The sequence below is a fragment of the Suncus etruscus genome, chromosome 1, assembly GCF_024139225.1.
Source record: "Suncus etruscus isolate mSunEtr1 chromosome 1, mSunEtr1.pri.cur, whole genome shotgun sequence".
In the NCBI taxonomy this organism is placed as follows: domain Eukaryota; kingdom Metazoa; phylum Chordata; class Mammalia; order Eulipotyphla; family Soricidae; genus Suncus; species Suncus etruscus.
Genome location: NC_064848.1, coordinates 175,426,776 through 175,445,521, shown reverse-complemented (window position 1 = coordinate 175,445,521; position 18,746 = coordinate 175,426,776). Strand labels below are relative to the sequence as shown.

The 18,746-nt window shown below is 42.2% G+C and overlaps 1 protein-coding gene, 1 non-coding gene and 1 pseudogene across 2 annotated transcripts; all 3 read left to right on the top strand.

Annotated features, from left to right (window-relative positions):
• Nucleotides 1-236: 236 nt before the first annotated feature.
• Nucleotides 237-343, top strand: LOC125996503 (U6 spliceosomal RNA). The gene has a single exon (XR_007491279.1). It is a non-coding gene; the product is annotated as a U6 spliceosomal RNA (small nuclear RNA).
• A 12,034-nt stretch (nt 344-12,377) lies between these two features.
• On the top strand, nt 12,378-13,313 carry LOC126006964 (olfactory receptor 4D2). Its single transcript, XM_049772503.1, has one exon. The coding sequence runs from the start codon at nt 12,378-12,380 to the stop codon at nt 13,311-13,313; it is 936 nt and encodes a 311-aa protein (XP_049628460.1).
• Nucleotides 13,314-17,828: 4,515 nt separating this feature from the next.
• On the top strand, nt 17,829-18,450 carry LOC126007272 (60S ribosomal protein L17-like; annotated as a pseudogene).
• The last annotated feature ends 296 nt before the right edge of the window (nt 18,451-18,746 follow it).

Here is an 18,746-nt window from a genome sequence, read left to right as displayed (position 1 = left end):
TTACAATAGCCAGAATCTGGAAACAACCAAGATGCCCTTCAACAGATGAATGGCTAAAGAAACTGTGATACATATACACAATGGAATATTATGCAGCCATCAGGAGAGATAAGATCATGAAATTTTTCTATTCATGGATGCACATGGAAACTATTATGCTGAGTAAAATAAGCCAGAGGGAAAGAGATAGACACAGAATAGTCTTACTCATCTATCGGTTTTAAGAAAAATTAAAAGTGCTCGCTTCGGCAGCACATATACTAAAATTGGAACGATACAGAGAAGATTAGCATGGCCCCTGCGCAAGGATGACATGCAAATTCGTGAAGCGTTCCATATTTAAAAAAAAAAAAAAAGAAAAAGAAAAATTAAAAGACATTACTGTGATAATGCCCAGAGACAATAGAGATGAGGGCTGGTAGGACCGGCTCAGGATATGAAGCTCATCACAAAGAGTGATGAGTGTAGTTAGAGAAATAATAACACTAGCAACTATCATAACAATGTTAATGAATGAGAGAAGTAGAATGCCTGACTTTAATACATGCAGGGGTGGGGGAAGTGGCAGTTGGGGGCATTGATGGTTGGAATGTTGCACTGGTGAAGGGGGGGGGTGTTCTGTGTATGACTGGAACCCAACTACAGTCATGCTTGTAATTATGGTGCTTAAATAAAGATATCATTATTAAAAAAGTTGCAAGGAACAAAGATAGACATTTTGTAATAATCAAGGGATATATACAACAGGAAAAAATCATTCTCCTAAACATGTACACATTCAATGAGGGACCATAAAACTATTTAATGCAATTTGTTTTTGTTTGTTTGTTTGTGTGTTTGTTTTTGGATCACACCTGGCAGCGTTCAGGGGTTGTTCCTGGCTCTGCACTCAGAAATTGCTCCTGGCAGGCAAGGGGGACCATATGGGTTGCCAGGATTTGAACCACTGTTCGTTCTGGATTGGCTGAGTGCAAGGCAAATGCCCTACCGCCGTGCTATCTCTCCAGCCCCCTACTTAATAAGATTGTTGACATATCTGAAAGAAGCAACACAATAGCAACACAATTATAGTGGGAGACCTCAACACTGCCCTGTCAATCATGATAGGTCAAGCAGGTTGACCTAACAAGAATATACTAGCTCTGAAAGAAATGAAAGAAAGTGGCCTAGAAGATATATAGGGCACTCCATTCCCAGAAGATTGGATACACATTCTTCTCCAATACACATGGGTAATTCTCCAGGATAGGCCATATGCTGGTCCATAAAACATACCTCCATAAAATAAAGAGGATAGAAATGGTATGAACTACCTTCTCAGACCATAATGCACTGAAATTAGAAGTGAACTACAAACAGACACAGAGGAAAAACTTTAACACCTGAAAATTGAACAGCTCACTACTGAACAATCAGTGGGTAAGAGATGAAATCCAAGAGAAAATCAAATGATTCCTGGAAACAAATAAGAACGAATACACAAATTATCAGAATTTGTGGGACACAGTAAAAATGATACTAATAGGAAATTTATAGCTTTGCAAGCACACACCAGGAAGGAAAAGGGAGCCTAAATAAGTAATTTATTGACACAGCTTATAAAATTAAAAGTGATCAACATAATGAACCAAAAAAAAGGTAGGCAAAGGAAAAAAAAACAAAGCTTAGAGCAGAAATTAATGAATAGGAAATCCAAAATACAATCTGAGAGATTAATTAAAGCAAAAGTTGGTTCTTTGAAAAAATAAACAAAATTTATAAACCAGTAGCAAAACACACACAAAAAAGAAAGAGAAACTTAATAAACCGAATTAGAAATGAAAAACAGGGGGCCGGGCGGTGGCGCTGGAGGTAAGGTGCCTGCCTTACCTGCGCTAGCCTAGGAGACGGACCGCGGTTCGATCCCCCGGCGTCCCATATGGTCCCCCAAGCCAGGAGCGACTTCTGAGCGCATAGCCAGGAGTAACCCCTGAGCGTCACCGGGTGTGGCCCAAAAACCAAAAAAAAAAAAAAAAAAAAAAAAAAGAAATGAAAAACAGAAAATTACTACAGATACTACAGAGATTCAAAGGGTAATCAGAGACTACTTTGAGAAACTCTATATCACAAATCAAGAGAACCTGGAAGTAATAGATAAATTCTTGAACTCTTAATTTCTTTCATGGTTGAACCAGGATGATCTAGCATATCTAAACAGACCCATCACTATTGAGGAACTTAAAATGGTAATCAAAAATCTTCCCAAGAACAAAAACCCAGGCCCAGATGGATTCACTAACAAATTCTTTCAAACATTTTAAGAGTAACTACTTTCAATCCTTTCGAGATTTTCCAGGGAATTGAAAAAACAGAAACACTCTCAAATAGTTTTTATGAAGCTAATATCACCCTGACACCAAAAGCAGATGGAGATGCTGCAAAAAAGGAAAACTATGGACCAATATCTCTGATGAACACAGATGCAAAGATTCTCAACAAAATTCTAGCAAATAGGATCTAATGCCTCATGGTCATACACCATGAGCATGTAGATTTTATTCCAAAGATACAAGGATGGTTTAACATATGCAAATCAATAAACATAATACACCATATAAACAAAAGAAAAAATAAAAACCATATGATCATATCAATAGTGCAGAAAAAGCATTTGGTAAGGTCCAACACCTATTCATGATAAAAACTCTACAAGAGGGGAATGGAAGAAACTTTTTTCAATATAATCAAGGTCATTTACCACAAGTCCATGGAAAATATTATACTCAATGGAGAGAAACTAAAAGCCTTTCTTCTAAAATCTTGTACAAGGTTGCCCCTCTCTCTATTTGTACTTAACATAGTACTGGAAGTATTTACTATAGCAATTAGGCAAGAAAAAGATAAGAAAGGAAGAAGTCTAGCTCTCACTGTTTGCAGATGACATAATATTATATTTTAGAAAACTCTAAAGACTACCAAAATGATTCTAGAAACCAAAGTGGTAGGCTACAAAATTGACACACAAAAATCAATGGCCTTCTTATACACAAATAATGATAGAGAAGAAATGAACATTATAAAAACAATCCTATTCTAATGCCACAGAAACTCAAATACCTGGGAATCAACTAAAGAGGTGAAGGATCTATAAAAAAACAAACAAACAAACAAAAAAAACTACAAAACACTGCTTCAATAAATTAAAGGACACAAGGAAATGGAGACACACACCCTGTTCATGGATTGGACATCATTAAAATGACAATACTCCCCAAAGCATTGTACAGATTTAATGCAATTCCTCTAAGGATACCCAAGACATTCTTCAAAGAAGTGGATCAGACACTCCTGAAATTCATTTGGAACAACAAACACTCAAGAATAGCTAAAGAAACCCTTAGGAAAAAGAGGATGGGAAGCATCACTTTTCCCAACTCTAAAATATATTACAAAGTTATAGTCATTAAAACATGATATTGAAATAAAGAGAGACCTTCAGATTAATGGAATAGACTTGAATATCCTGAGAATGACCCTTAGGTATATGATCAATTAATCTTTGAAAAAGGAAAAAGTAGGGGCTGGTGAGGTGCTAGAGGTAAGGTGTCTGCCTTGCAAGCACTAGCCAAGGAAGGACTGCGGTTTGATCCCCCAGCGTCCCATATGGTCCTCCCAAGCCAGGGGCGATTTCTGAGTGCTTAGCCAGGAGTAACCCCTGAGCATCAAACGGGTGTGGCCTGAAAAACCAAAAAAAAAAAAAGGAAAAAGTAATACAAAGTGGAGTAAGGAAAGTCTCTTCAACAAATGGTGTTGGGAAAACTGGTCAGCAACATGGAAAAAAAAAAGAACTCAGACATCTTTCTAACACCATGCACAAAAATAAAATTAACATGGATTAAAGACTTGACATCATACCTGAAATTATAAGGCACATAAGGAAAAATAGGCAGAATTCTCTATGATATTGAAGCTAAAGGCATCTTCAAGGATGAAACACCACTGACCAAGCAATTAGGAACAAAGATTCTCAAATGGGATTACATTAAACTGAGAAGCCTCTGCACCTGACTGGATACAAATCCACCCAGGATTGGATAAATTGTTCACACAATAGTCATCTGATAAAAGGTTAATATCTAAGATATACAAGTCACTAGTAGAACTTAACAAAAAAAAATCTAACCCCCTTAAAAAATAGGGAGAAGAGATGAACATCAAAAAATAAGGAGAACAAGTGAACAAAAAGGTAGAATGTGCCATTTGTGTCAAAAGGCACAAGAAAAATTGCTTTATATATGATTACTAAATCATCAGGGAAATGCAAATAAAAGGAACAAAGAGATATCACCTAATACCACAGAGATTGGCACACATTAGAAGAACAAGAACAACCAGTGCTGGCGTGGATGTGGGGGAAAAGGGTCTTATTCACTGCTGGTGGGAATGTCAATTGTCCAATCTTTTTGGAAAAACAATATAACATTTCTCAAAAAATTAGAAATTAAGTTCCCACATGAGCAGCAATATTGCTCCTGAGAATAAGCCTTAGGGACCTCAAAACACAAAGTGCAGAAAAGACATCTGTACTCCCATGTTTGTTTCACTACTATACATAATCTGGAGGGGAAAAAAAAAACAACAAATGCCCACAAATGAGTGGATAAAGAAACAATGGTACATTTACACACTAGAGTACTATGCAGCATTTAGGGAAAATGAAGATCATGAAATCTGCTTATACATGAATAGACATGAAGAGTATTATGCTGAGTAAAATGAGTCAGTGGGAGAGAGATAGACAGAATAATCACACTCATCTGCAGGATATTAAAAATAGTATTGGGGCCAGAGCGATAGCACAGCAGGAAGGTGTTTGCTTTGCACGTAGCTGCCCAGGACGGACGGATTCAATCCCCAGTGTCCCATATGATCCTCCATGCCAGGAGCGATTTCTGAGCACATAGCCAGGAGTAACCCCTGAGCGTCACTGGGTGTGACCCAAAATCCAAAAAAAAAAAAAAAAAAAAAAGTAGTATTATATAGTATAATACTCAAAGACAATAGAAATGATGGGAGGGCAGAAGTGCAATTAGGACAGACAAGTAATATTGGCATATTACTATGACAACAATAGTTGTAAATGATCACTCTGGACAAGAACTGGGACTGAAAGGAATTAAAGTGATATTCATGATTTCTTTCAGCTGCAGTTTTGCAAACCATGGTGCCTTTAAGGAAATGAGGGAGGAGAGGGAGAGAACAAGCAAAGGAGAAAGTGTGAGTGAGTGAAGGAGAGAGATAAAAGTGTCTGTCATAGAGGTGGGCTGGGGTGGAGGTAGCAGGGGTCTCAAACTCACAGCCCACGGGCCATTTGCGGCCCTCCGTACAACATTTTGTGGCCCTGCCCTAGAGGAATCTTTTTTTGTTTTGTTTTGTTTTAGTTGTTTGGGTCACACCCCCCAATGTTCAAGGCTTACTACACCCCCCAATGTTCAAGGCTTACTACTGACTTTGCACTCAAGGATCACCCCGACTTTGCCTCCTGCGGCCCTAAGGTAAATTAAGTTTGAGACCCCTGATAGAGAAATGAAAGGGTAAGTGGGGAAATTGGTGGTGGGAAATAAGCACTAGAGACACAATGGGTTCTGGAATATTGTATGGCTGAAATTTAACTATCAACAACTTTTTTTTTTTTTTTTTTTTTGGTTTTTGGGCCACACCCGGTAACGCTCAGGGGTTACTCCTGGCTATGCGCTCAGAAGTTGCTCCTGGCTTGGGGGACCATATGGGACACCGGGGGATCGAACTGAGGTCCGTCCAAGGCTAGCGCAGGCAAGGCAGGCACCTTACCTTTAGCGCCACCGCCCGGCCCCTCAACAACTTTTTTATTCTGCCTTTTTGGTCTCTTTTTTAACTATCTCATGATGATGAAATAAAAAAATGTACAAATCTAGTATAATCCTTTACATGAAAGGGTCTTACTGAGTAATAATTCATATATATATATATCTGTAGAATTATAGAAATGTGCAGTGAAATAGCATAGATTTTGGGTAATGGAACTTGGGGTCTAATTAGCAAAATACAAATTTTGGGTCTGGATTTCCTATGCAGTATTGAAACATCTGTGATATCGCCCAAGTTTAGATGAATTAAAATTTTTTGGGGGGGTCACACCCGGCAGCGCTCAGGGGTTACTCCTGGCTCTATGCTCAGAAATTGCTCCTGGCAGGCTCGGGGGACCATATAGGATGCCGGGATCTGAACCACTGTCCTTCTGCATGCAAGACAAAGCTCCACCTCCATGCTATCTCTTCAGCCCAAGATGAATTAATTTTTTAAGTGTAATGTAACAAGCCAATTTTGGGGGTGGGTGGGCCACACTTGGTGGTGCTCAGGGGTTACTCCTGGCTCTGCACTCAGAAATTGCTCCTGGCAGGCTCAGGGGACCATATGGGATGCCGGGAATCAAACCGGGATTCGTCTGAAATTGGCCATGTGCAAGGCAAATGCCCTACTACTGTGCTATCACTCCAGCCCCACAGCCACTTCTCTAGGTGACTCTGAAACAAAAGTGTTGGCTGTGTTGACAGAAAAATGTGAAATTCGAAGTCAGTGGTTGTCTAACAGTGGTCCCAGAAAAATAGCATCAGCATCACCAGAAAAATACCTCAAGGATTTTGAAATGCAGTTTTAGGTCCTGCACAAGATGTTCAATTTAATCAACAATTCTGTGTGGTATTTCTGAGATTTAATTATTTATTAACTTACTTATTTTTGTTTGTTTTGGGGCCACACCTGCCATTGCTCAAAGGTTACTCCTGTCTCTGAGCTCAGAAATCACTCCTGCAGGCTTGGGGCCCATATGAGATGCAGGTTGGCCACGTACAAGGCAAACACCCTACCCGCTGTGCTATAACTCCAGCCCCTATTTCTGAGTTTATCTCACAACTCCCTGCTAATTCTAACTCATGCTCAATTTTGAGAACGACTGTTCTATGGAATGACACTTCTAAAAATCATGAATAACTTTGCAATTCAGAGTGACTTTATAAAGATAAAATAAAATACAATAAAAATCCCAAGAATTTTGTTTCTTGTTTGTTTTCTTTTGGGCTACACCTGGTGGTGCTCAGGAACTCCTCCTCTCAGTGCTTAGGGGAATCACATCAGCTGGTGTTGGGATGAGGGAAGGAAAACAAGTTATCAGGGATCAAACCCAGACCCACAAATACTTCCTTTCAGGGGTCTCTACCATTTTCAATGATTTTAGGGTTTTTGTTTTGTTTGTTCTTCGCCCTTAAGGCAGCCCTCTCAGACACTTAGCATTTCTGAAAGACCTGGAAACTTTTTAACTACTCCCTTTGTTCCCCTGCCCCCAGAGAGGATCATTCCAGCTTGGCTTCCAAAGCCCAGTCCAATCATTTCTCCCTGAGGATGTCCCCTCCTCCCTAGGCTCTGACCCAGAGGAGTTGGGAAGGTCTGGGCCAGGACCCACAAGCTGTGGGGCTTTAGGCGACGATCTAAGACTTGAGCACTTGCCTGCCCTTCGGGGCTGGCAAGGTGAGACAGTGTTTTCTTATCTCTGAGTAGTCCTGGCTCAGTGGCTCAGAGATCTTTCCTAGTTGGCTCAGCTCTAGAGACGCTGAAAACACCTAATAGAGGGAGCAGTGAAATCAAGTGCCAGAGTTGGTGGTGGTGGCTCTGAAGTGTGAACAGAGCCTCAAGCAGTAAGTAGGGGGAATGTGCTTCTGGAATCAGTTTCTTCAGGTTGTATGTAGAGTTATCTTAGAACCAAGCATAAGGACTGGCCTCATGGTACTGAGTGTAATGGATAAATAAAACCAATTAAAAAGTCACATAATTACCATCTTCATATATTAATTTGACAGCATTTATTGACCATGCTAGAGTGGTTATCTTGAGTTCTAGGGTGAAAAATAAACTCGCACAAAATGGGACTTAAACTGGAGATGGTTGAAGGAGAAAGGTGGACTAGATGAATATTTTACTATGATAAAAGCCATAACATGGTTTCATTTTGGTTCAGTTTATTTGCAACAGCTACTGGTTTACTCCTAACTCTGTGCTTAGGGTCAGTCCTAGTGGTGTTCAGAGAGACCCTCTGTGATACAGGGATAGATATGGGATAGACCATATGCAAGGCAAGTGACTTAAACTCCATACTATCTCCCTAGCCGCAACACAGGTATTTTTCTTTTGTTTGTTTATTTGTTTATTTGCAGAAATATTCAGCACTTACTCCAGGCTCAGCATTCAGAAATTACTCCTGGTGGTGCCTGAGTGACCAAATGGGATGCCCCCTATAGAACCTGAGGTGAGGGGAAGCAGTGTAAATGCCCTAACTACTTTACTATTGTTCTGATCCCAAGTATTGGATCAGATGTATTATTAAGCATTAGAAGGACCCAACAAAGGTGGCAAATTTGTTCTGCATTGGAGAAATGGTGAAAAAGGAGTGTTAGAGAGGTGATTTAAAAGGTCCTGATCAGCAGTTCCAAAGTGCATTTGGCAAAGGTTTCACAACCTAGGAATGAATTATTTGAATTCCCAACCAAGTATTATGCAATTGAACAATTCTATTCCATTCTGACACCACCATCCCAGAGTCAGCATCAGGTACTAGAGATTAAAAACTAATTAGTCTAAGACCAAGTCACTTCTGATTCCACTGTTCCTGACTAGAAGTTCTAATGACCTGTTTCTTGGAAGAAATTTTATTGGCTAACATGGTACACATAGCTCAAAGAAACCTTTATACTTATTCATGATAAAAAAAAAGATATCAGGAATAGTTATAAGAAATTCCAGGACAAGGATGGGGTTTGATAATCGGCAGATCATGATCTCCAAACATATTATCTTTCAATACTCTCAAATAGCTCCTGGCAGGCACGGGGGACCATATGGGACACTAGGATTCGAACCAACCACCTTTGGTCCTGGATCGGCTGCTTGCAAGGCAAACGCCGCTGTGCTATCTCTCCGGGCCCACTATTACCTCTTTCTAGTCTTCTCTTTTCTCAAGAAAATGAGAAACTCAGCTGAAAATCCCAAGCTTCAAACCCTGCTCTGGTCTATTGGGTGACAGCACTCATCTCAGAACCATTACAAAAAAAAAACAAAACAACAATACCATCACTCAGAAAATGATAAAGATGTTATCTAGGGGTCAGGGTCAGGAGCTTGGTTAATGACCAAGCATAGAGCAAAAGAATATTATCACATTCTTATTGCAAAAAATCTAAGAATTTTAGGAGCAAAGTGACAGAAATAGGATATCAAATATATATATGTATATATATATATTTTTTTTTGGTAAGAAATGCCACATGAGCAATCCGTTATTTCTTTGCACTTTTTACATGGTTTCTTTTAGGACAATTCAATCCCACTCCCCACCCAATTAATTAATTAATTAATTGTACTTCTTAAAATAATATCTTTATTTAAGTACCATGATTACAAACATGTTTGTAGTTGGTTTCAGTAATAAAAACATCCTCCTTCATCAATGCAACAGTCCCACTATATCCCTCCTCCTCCATCCCTGCCTGTATTCGAGACAGGCATTTTTTTCTCTCACTCACTATCATTGTCATGATAGTTGTCTGTGAGTTATTTCTCTGACTGAACTCACCACTCTTTGTGGTAAACTTTATACTGCGGGTCGATCCTTCCAGCTCTTACCTCTTTTGTCTCTGGGTATTAGTACATTAGTACATTAGTAATATATATTTTAATCAAAAATTACAATATCAGCTTCACAGAAGGCAGAGGATATTAAGAGATCAGAATTCCAGGAAATAATGAGATAGATAATTTTTAAGAAATCCATAGTTTGTGAGAGGCACGGATGGGAGCTTGAAAAGTCAGAAGACTATGTTGTACAGCCCTGAATAACCTATCTTGGGATTTTCAGGCAAATATGTAGAAGTTATTTTTACCCTGATTTGATTCAAAAAGTATTGTAAGTGCTTCTAAGGCGTGTTAATGTGCATTAATACAAATATAAGTGAGAGAGATATGGATCAGATGAGAGCTGTGGAAGGTCTCATGGTTAGCTGTATAACAAGTGGATTTGAGTGTATAGGCAATGGAAGTAAAAGAAGACAAGAGAATTGGTCTCACAGATTATAGATTTTAATAGGCAGGAGGGGAGGGGATGAGAAACTGAGGCTGGCCAGGGAAGGGAGACTACTTGCCTCCATAAACTGTCACTCTATCTCTCACCTCCTGTCCCTCATCTTTGTCTCCATTCCCTTCCCACTATTCCTACTCCATCCTCTTCCCCATCTTTCCAATTTTTTTTAACTTGCAATGTCACTAAAATCTTCCTTTTATTTAAATTTATTTTCTTTAAAGTTTTGTCTTATTTTCTACCCACGGTTTTGTTATCATTTTTGTCCAGTAGAAGGACTCTGAGTCACCACCAGACATATATTTCTCATCCATTTTTTAAGAAAGTGATCTATTGGGGCCAGAGCAGTGGTACAAGCCATAAGCGTTTGCCTTGAACGTGCTAGCCTAGGACAGACCGAGGCTCAATCCCCCGGTGTCCCATATGGTCCTCCAAGCCAAGAGCAATTTCTGAGGAAGTAGCCAGGAGTAACCCCTGAGCGTTACCATCTGTGGCCCAAAAACAAAAACAAAAACAAAAGAAAGAAAATGATCTATTGAATTTGTTGTATAAAGAGGTATATTTGCTTTAGAGGTTCTTTCCTAAACATGCAAGGTTATCTAAGTATGATTAAAAATATTGTCAACTAATTAATTGGTTTGTTCAACTGAGTATTGAGCTGTATATTTTCTTTTCTTTTTTTTTTTTTTTTTTTTGGTTTTTGGGTCACGCCCGGCAATGCCCAGGGGTTACTCCTGGCTCCACGCTAAGAAATCGCGCCTGGCAGGCACGGGGGGGGGGGGGGTACCATATGGGATTGGGATGCCGGGATTTGAACCAATGACCTTCTGCATGAAAGGCAAACGCCTTACCTCCATGCTATCTCTCCGGCCCCAAGCTGTATATTTTCTAAAAGAAAGAAGTGCTAGGGCAGGAGAGATATCATGAAGGCAGAGTGTTTGCTTTGCATGCAGAAGGAGGATGGTTCGAATCCCAGCATCCCATATGGTCCCCAGAGCCTGTCAGGAGTGATTTCTGAGCGTAGTGCCAGGAGTAACCCCTGAGCATTGCTGGGTGTGACCCCAAAACAAAAACAAAAACAAACAACAAAAAAAGTGCTATACCCAATCTACCTAGAAATAACTGAGACAAATGGAAATGCCTTGCATCCATGTAGTTTGAGAAGAAGAGGGCCCCTTTCTCTGCAAACCTGATATGGAAAGAGAGAGAGCAGGGAGATCAAAACTGATGGTGGGACATGGAAGCAGCTTGGGGAAGACTTGGGAGGCTGCACTGACTGCATTTGATAGGAGGGACTGGAGGGTCTCAGAATTCTCTGCAGACAAACTAATAATGGGAGGAGAGAAGCAGGGAGAGCAGGTATTTCTTAATCTAATGAAATTCACATACTCATCTCTCTGGTCTCCACATACTTTCTGGTGTCATAAGACACCAACCTCAGTGAGGAGGGAAGGAGATACTCAATGTTCCAGAAATCTAGCTGGGTCCAGAGGCTCCTGTGCATGGACACACATACCCTATTCATCCACCCAAGTAACAGCAGGAACTTCTTTAGCATTGATCATGAGCATTGCTGGACACTGCCAAGTACAAATAGATGATAAGATCCAGATGTGTGCCTCTGGAAACACATACTCATGGACTTAAAAAAATAGGTACATTAATATTATGATGCATTTGCTGTTGGTGAAAAGTGATAGGAAGGGAAATGTATTAGAGATGCGAAGAGAGAGGGTATCTTACAATGAGAAGACTACATGGAAGAGAGTGAGTAGCACTTAACAAGGCACTGTAGATGCCATTAAACTAAGCCCTCAGAGATTTCATCTAGAAACATTTTTATTTCCGTATTACAGATGTGGACACTGAGACTCAGAGAGATTAAGTAATTTACTCAAGGCCAAATCTCAAAGAAATGGAAGACCTGAAATTTGACTCTGGATCTGTAGGGCCCCAAGGGTCTCCTCATCAACATATTGCATTGCATGGTCTTGCAAAGGCAGGATATACATATCTCTCATGAATTTCAGATTTCCTATAACTATAAATTCTGGCTCCAACAGGGAAGCTGTTCAGAGAGGAGGTCATTTAATCAGTAGATAGTACAATGGTCTGCACACTAGGAGACCCATTAGATAGACCTGGTCCATATTGCTCTGGGGATAAAAGGAGATTTTAGTGACTTCCTGAATCTCTGTCTGTGGATCATTTTCTTTAGGTGTATGGAGAAGACACCATGGACCAAGGGAACCTCACATGGATTTCAGAATTCATCTTCTTGGGACTCTCACAGACTCCAGAACTGCAGCTTTTCCTGTTTCTGGTGTTCCTGTTTGTCTACACTACCACTGTGGTGGGGAACCTCCTTATCATGATCACAGTCACCTCAGATTCCCGACTCCACACACCCATGTACTTCCTGCTTCGAAATCTGGCTGTCATAGACCTCTGTTTCTCCTCTGTCACTGCACCAAAGATGCTGGTAGACTTCCTCTCTGAGAGGAAGACCATCTCCTACCAGGGCTGCATGACCCAGATCTTTTTCTTCCACTTTCTTGGGGGTGCCATGGTCTTCTTCCTTTCAGTGATGGCCTATGACCGGCTGGTGGCCATTTCTCGACCTCTGCACTATGTCACCATCATGAACACTCAGCTCTGTGTGGGGCTGGTGCTTGCTGGGTGGGTGGGAGGTTTTGTTCATTCCATTACCCAGTTAAGTTTGTTGCTCCCATTGCCTTTCTGTGGTCCCAACATCCTGGATAACTTCTACTGTGATGTACCTCAAGTACTGAGACTTGCTTGCACAGACACTACTATCCTTGAGTTTCTTATAATTTCCAACAGTGGGATGCTAGATGTTATCTGGTTCTTTCTTCTCCTAATCTCCTACTCAGTCATTCTAGTTTTGCTTAGGTCCCACTCAGAGCAGGCGAGGAAGAAGGCAGCATCCACCTGTACTTCCCACATTATTGTGGTGTCTATGATCTTTATTCCAAGTATTTACCTCTATGCCAGGCCTTTCACTCCTTTTGCCATGGATAAGGCTGTGTCCATCAGTCATACAGTCATGACCCCCATGCTCAACCCCATGATCTATACTTTGAGGAACCAGGAGATGCAGGCAGCAGTGAAGAGGTTAGGGAGGCGCTGTCTGATTTGTAAAAGAGAATGACAAGTTATAACTTCTTATTGGGGCTGGAGCAATTAATACAGCAGGTAAGGCACTTGAACTTGGGTACATATGCACTGTAGAAATATATTCCCAGATCCCTAAGCTAGCTAGCTCCTTGGTCCCTAACAGCAATATATATGTATATATGTATGTATATATGTATATACACACACACACCATAACTGGACAACACTAAACAATACTAGAAGTAAAATGCTATTTATTTCCAAATGGTTTTTCCAATTGCCCTGTTGTTGTGTGTGTGTGTGTGTGTTTTTTTTATAAACTTGCTATGTATATGTGTGTTTGAGAGAGTGAGCAAGCAAGATAGATATAGAGGGAACACTGAGAAGGTGAGGATTGCCATTGGAGAGAGGATCAGAAGTCTATAAGGAAGGAAAATGTCATGCTCTATGCTCTATCTGATTTTGTAGAGTGTCTAGAAAGCTCAAGGCTGTGGGGTGAACTCTGAGGAAAAGGCTGAGGGAGGTGGAGGAGATTGAACTACAGCCCTGGTCTCCCATCATCATCAATATATTCAGGGAGCCCCTGAAAAGTTCTCTTGAGAGCTAGAAATGGAAACCATAGGCTATGGGGCTTACCTCACAAAATGAACTTCAGAGAAGCTAGGGTGTTCAGGAGGCCTACTATATTTCAGGGGGGAACTCTTCAGGAAATGATACCTCATTTACCCCTTTCTTTAACCCACTACCAGATGGGAGGTACTGGGAAGAGGAGGAAGCAGAGTGAAGGACAGTAAGTAATAAAGGAATGAATAGATAAATGAGATCATTCCATTGAATGAAAGCTATGAAGGAAACCAGAGAAATGTAGCCTGAAGGCAGTGCAACATCAGAGGACATGGTCAGGGAAGAGGCTGAGCCTCTAGATAATGAGAAGAAGGCATTTAAGGCAAAAATCTGAGTGAAAAGAAAATATTCCAGATGAAAGGAAGAGCAAATGAAAGGTCCTAAGGTAAGACTTAGTGATGAGGGACTGGAAAGATAGAAGAGTAGTAGGGAGCTTGCCTTACACGCAGCCAACCTAGGACGGAAGGTGGTTGAAATCCCAGATTCCCACATGGTCCCCCTAGCCTGCCAAGAGTTATTTCTGAGCACAGAGCCAGAGTAACCCCTGAGCACCGCCGGGGATGACCCCAAACCCAAAGAAAATAAAAACTCAAGTTTGGAGTGAGGAGTGTCAAAGAATCTGTGTGATAATTTTTCATTACCATTGATAGAGGTCATAGTTCATCGGTTGGTTGTTGGACTCTGGGATGATCACTCATTTTAGCTGTGAGCAAAATCCCTGGCCCTTGCCCTTTTTTTCCCTTTTCTTTTTGAGGGACCGTTCAAAGGAATGCTCAGGATAACTGGGGAAGAACACACAGTCCTTAGTCAATTGTCCAGGCTTGTTACAAAGATGTTTCTCAACATCACTGGTATTGAGGGTATCAAAGGCTACATCTGGGCATACTGGGGTACAGCACACTGACCTACTTCCCCGGTCTTCATCAAAGAGTTTTAGCTTTATTGTAATGGCAAGAAGTCATTGTAGGGTCAGGTAAAGGTGGTTGAAATATACTTATATTTCGGGGCCGGGCGGTGGCGCTAAAGGTAAGGTGCCTGCCTTGCCTGCGCTAGCCTTGGACGGACCGCGGTTCGATCCCCCGGTGTCCCATATGGTCCCCCAAGCCAGGGGCAACTTCTGAGCGCATAGCCAGGAGTAACCCCTGAGCGTTACCGGGTGTGGCCCAAAAGCCAAAAACAAAACAAAACAAAAAAAAAAAACGAAATATACTTATATTTCAATTTATATTTAATATTTATATTAAATCTATTTATACCTCCAAAAATTATATTGGCTTCCAGACAAAAGGATAGTTAACAGACATCAGAGCTTGTGGGGTGGTTAAGGACTTGACTTGGAAAAAGAAGATCTGGATTCAATTTCCAGTTGCTGCACTGTTGGTGATTTCCTTGGCAAACCTAACTGTGGACAGTGCAGAAACTTTTACCAATGCTTTCCTCTTTTAGCTCCTTAGGGAAAGTTTGTTTTGTGTCTCTATTCTGTTTGATTGCCCGTTTTACTCAGCTCCATAGCCATAGCACCCAACTCAGGCCTGATAAATAAAGGTTTTTTTTGTTTTGTTTTGTTTTTGTTTTTTGGCCCACGTCCAGCAGCGCTCAGGGGTTACTCCTGGCTCTGTGCTCAGAAATCGTTTCTGGCAGGCTTGGGGGACCACATGGGATGCTGGGACTCAAACCACCATCCTTCCGCATGCAAGGCAAACACCCTACCTCCATGCTATCTCTCTGGCCCCAAAGGTTTTCAATAAATATTTGTCAAAAGAACTTGGGTGCTGGAGTGATAGTACAGTGGGTACAGTGTTTACCTTGCTCTAGTCTACAGGGTTAGATCCCCAGCATCCCACATGGTCCCCTAAGCATTGTCAGGAATAATTCCTGAGTGTAGAGCCAGGGGTAACTCTGGCTCACTGCCGGATCATCCCCAGTATGATAATTTCTGTATTAATGTTTGGAATCATACATCTCTGACTTTCTAGTTCTGGAGTGAGTCCTTGAACCTAAATTAACTTGGTAGTGTGGGGAAGAGCTCCAATATCCTTTGACATTTTGGATCTAAGTTTTCAAAGCCCAGTTTTATTTGGAACCATCACCACTATCCAGACCGACAGAGGAAAGCCAAGGTAGTCTTTGCCCAGTTGAGCATGGGTGGCAGACCCTGTATAGACTAAGGGGGGAGGAGGGTGCGACAGGCTGAGTCAAGAGGTGGAGCACTCCTGTCAGCCAAGGTGCTTTCCAGGGAGGGTGGAGAGCAGAGAGGTACCTTGCCCTTTCAGAGGACCCTTTCAGAAGAGAGCATTGTTGGGGGGGTGGGACAGTTAGAGGAGGATGGGAAGAGAGAGAGAGAGTAGACTGCCTTTCCATGAAGGCCCTGCTAGTGACTGTTCTAAGACAAGAGGACTAACTCTTCCACTTGCAGTGCTGCACTGAGCTCACCCTCAACACACCTATGCTCAACACAATCCAAAGAGCTGGGAGCTGGTGAGCCTGAGGCAAATCTACTCAATCTCTTTAGGCATAGTCTTTCCAGTCCCCATGGATAGTTCAAGATTCAATGCCCCCAAGCTGGCATTGCTCAAGTCAACATTGCTGTGGTGGAGCATAATGTGCCAGGGATTGAATTTGATTTCTTGCTCCGGATCAATCTTCCAGCCCATGGTCTGCACATTTGAACCTCCTAAATTAAAAATATTACAAGAAATTAAGAGATGCTCACCTGCCATTAGCAGGTGTGGGAGTCCCCATAGCTTCCATTCTATGTTCCTTTTCACACAGCAAGATGCCAGAGGAGACTGAACTCAGTGGGCACTCTTTTTTGTGTGGAGACTATGGAGTCCAAGGGGCTGAATTGGGGGGCAATGTTTCAGGCTCTAAAACCAGTCTCAGCCTCCTTTCTATGCTCTGCCCTGGCCACTAGCTTTGCCATACTGTTCATGGCCTGAGATGGGGTGACGTCCATGGGAATCTTACCAGAGTTGTCTGTCCCACACAGGCACATCCGACTCCTGGGAGGCCCCTGAGTCTTTAGGGATAAGAAAAGAAGGGTGGCTGAGCTTGAGCTCCGAGACCCCTACCCTTATCTTGTCCTTCTACCTCATAATAAAGATGGTGGCAGCTCTTCCCTGGTAGGGCTGGTGGAGGACTTCTGTGAGGTCATAAACCACAGAAGATGCACCAGTGGAAAAAAGGGGAGCCAACAGGCAAAACCTCTCCTGGCTTGTGAAGACACCATAATGGGCCCCCCATTGTTATGTGCTCTCGGGCTCTCGTACTCATGTTGTTGATGCAAAACAGGGGGTGTTATATTCCTCTGTCCTTCCCCTGGGAGTTTATAAAAAGCAATTTTTTTTTTTTGGTTTTGGGCCACACTCGTTTGACGCTCAGGGGTTACTCCTGGTTATGTGCTCAGAAATCACCCCTGGCTTGGGGGGACCATATGGGACACCGGGGGATCGAACCGTGGTCCGTCCTATGCTAGCGCTTGCAAGGCAGACTCCTTACCTCTAGCGCCACTTTTAACGTACTTTTTTTTTTGGTCACACCCGGCGGTGCTCAGGGGTTACTCCTGGCTGTCTGCTCAGAAATAGCTCCTGGCAGGCACGGGGGACCATATGGGACACCGGGATTCGAACCAACCACCTTTGGTCCTGGATCGGCTGCTTGCAAGGCAAACACCGCTGTGCTATCTCTCCGGGCCCTATAAAAAGCAATTTTATAACAGGCAGCCTGGTGGGCGGGCTGGCAGCAAGCTATCCAGAGAGGATGGGTAACCTATTACCCAGGACTTAGTGCTCTGTGACAGGCTTTATGTAGGGTATGTGTGTGGAAGGGGACAGTAGCCAAATGGACTTGTGTGTGGGCAGGGAGGCTCCTAAATAAACCTGCTTCCTGGCTGCACTGGGGTATAGAAATACATATTAACTCCTCTTCCGCCAGCGGCTGTAGGTGATCCCGCCGAGATGGTGCGCTATTCGCTGGACCCCGAAAACCCGACCAAATCATGCAAGTCCAGAGGCTCGAACCTTCGCGTTCATTTCAAGAACACTCGGGAAACGGCTCAGGCCATCAAAGGCATGCATATCCGAAAAGCCACTAAGTATCTGAAAGACGTCCCCCTGCAAAAGCAGTGTGTGCCCTTCCGGCGTTACAATGGTGGTGTTGGCAGGTGTGCCCAGGCCAAACAGTGGGGTTGGACACAGGGTCGTTGGCCCAAAAAAAGTGCTGAATTTTTACTGCACATGCTTAAAAATGCAGAGAGCAATGCTGAACTTAAGGGTTTAGATGTTGATTCCCTGGTCATCGAGCATATTCAGGTGAACAAAGCACCCAAGATGCGCCGTAGGACTTACAGGGCTCATGGGCGTATTAACCCATACATGAGTTCTCCCTGCCACATTGAGATGATTCTGACTGAGAAAGAGCAGATAGTTCCTAAACCTGAAGAGGAAGTTGCACAGAAGAAAAAGATCTCACAGAAGGAAACTGAAGAAGCAAAAACTTATGGCATGGGAATAAACTAAGCATAAAATAAATGAATCTAACTAAAAAAATACATATTAATTATAGAGTCCTGGATGGTTGTGAATAGATGGTGAGGCCTTTCTCTTTCAGCCTGGAGCCTGCAACTTCTTTGGCTTGGCTGGTGGGTCTTTAGGTATCAGAATGATGACAAGGAAAAGACTTACAGCCAGTCATGTTCAGGAGACATGAAGCTTTATTATAATATGTGTGGCTTCTAGCTAACCTTTTTTTTTTTTCCTTTTTTTTTTGGGGGGGGGTGTCACACCCAGCAGTGGTCAGGGGTTACTCCTTGCTCTATACTCAATCGCTCCTGGCAGGCTCGGGG

Excerpts from the sequence above, each read along its gene's own strand:
- LOC126006964 (XM_049772503.1), top strand. The coding sequence starts at position 12,378 with ATGGACCAAGGGAACCTCACATGGATTTCAGAATTCATCTTCTTGGGA.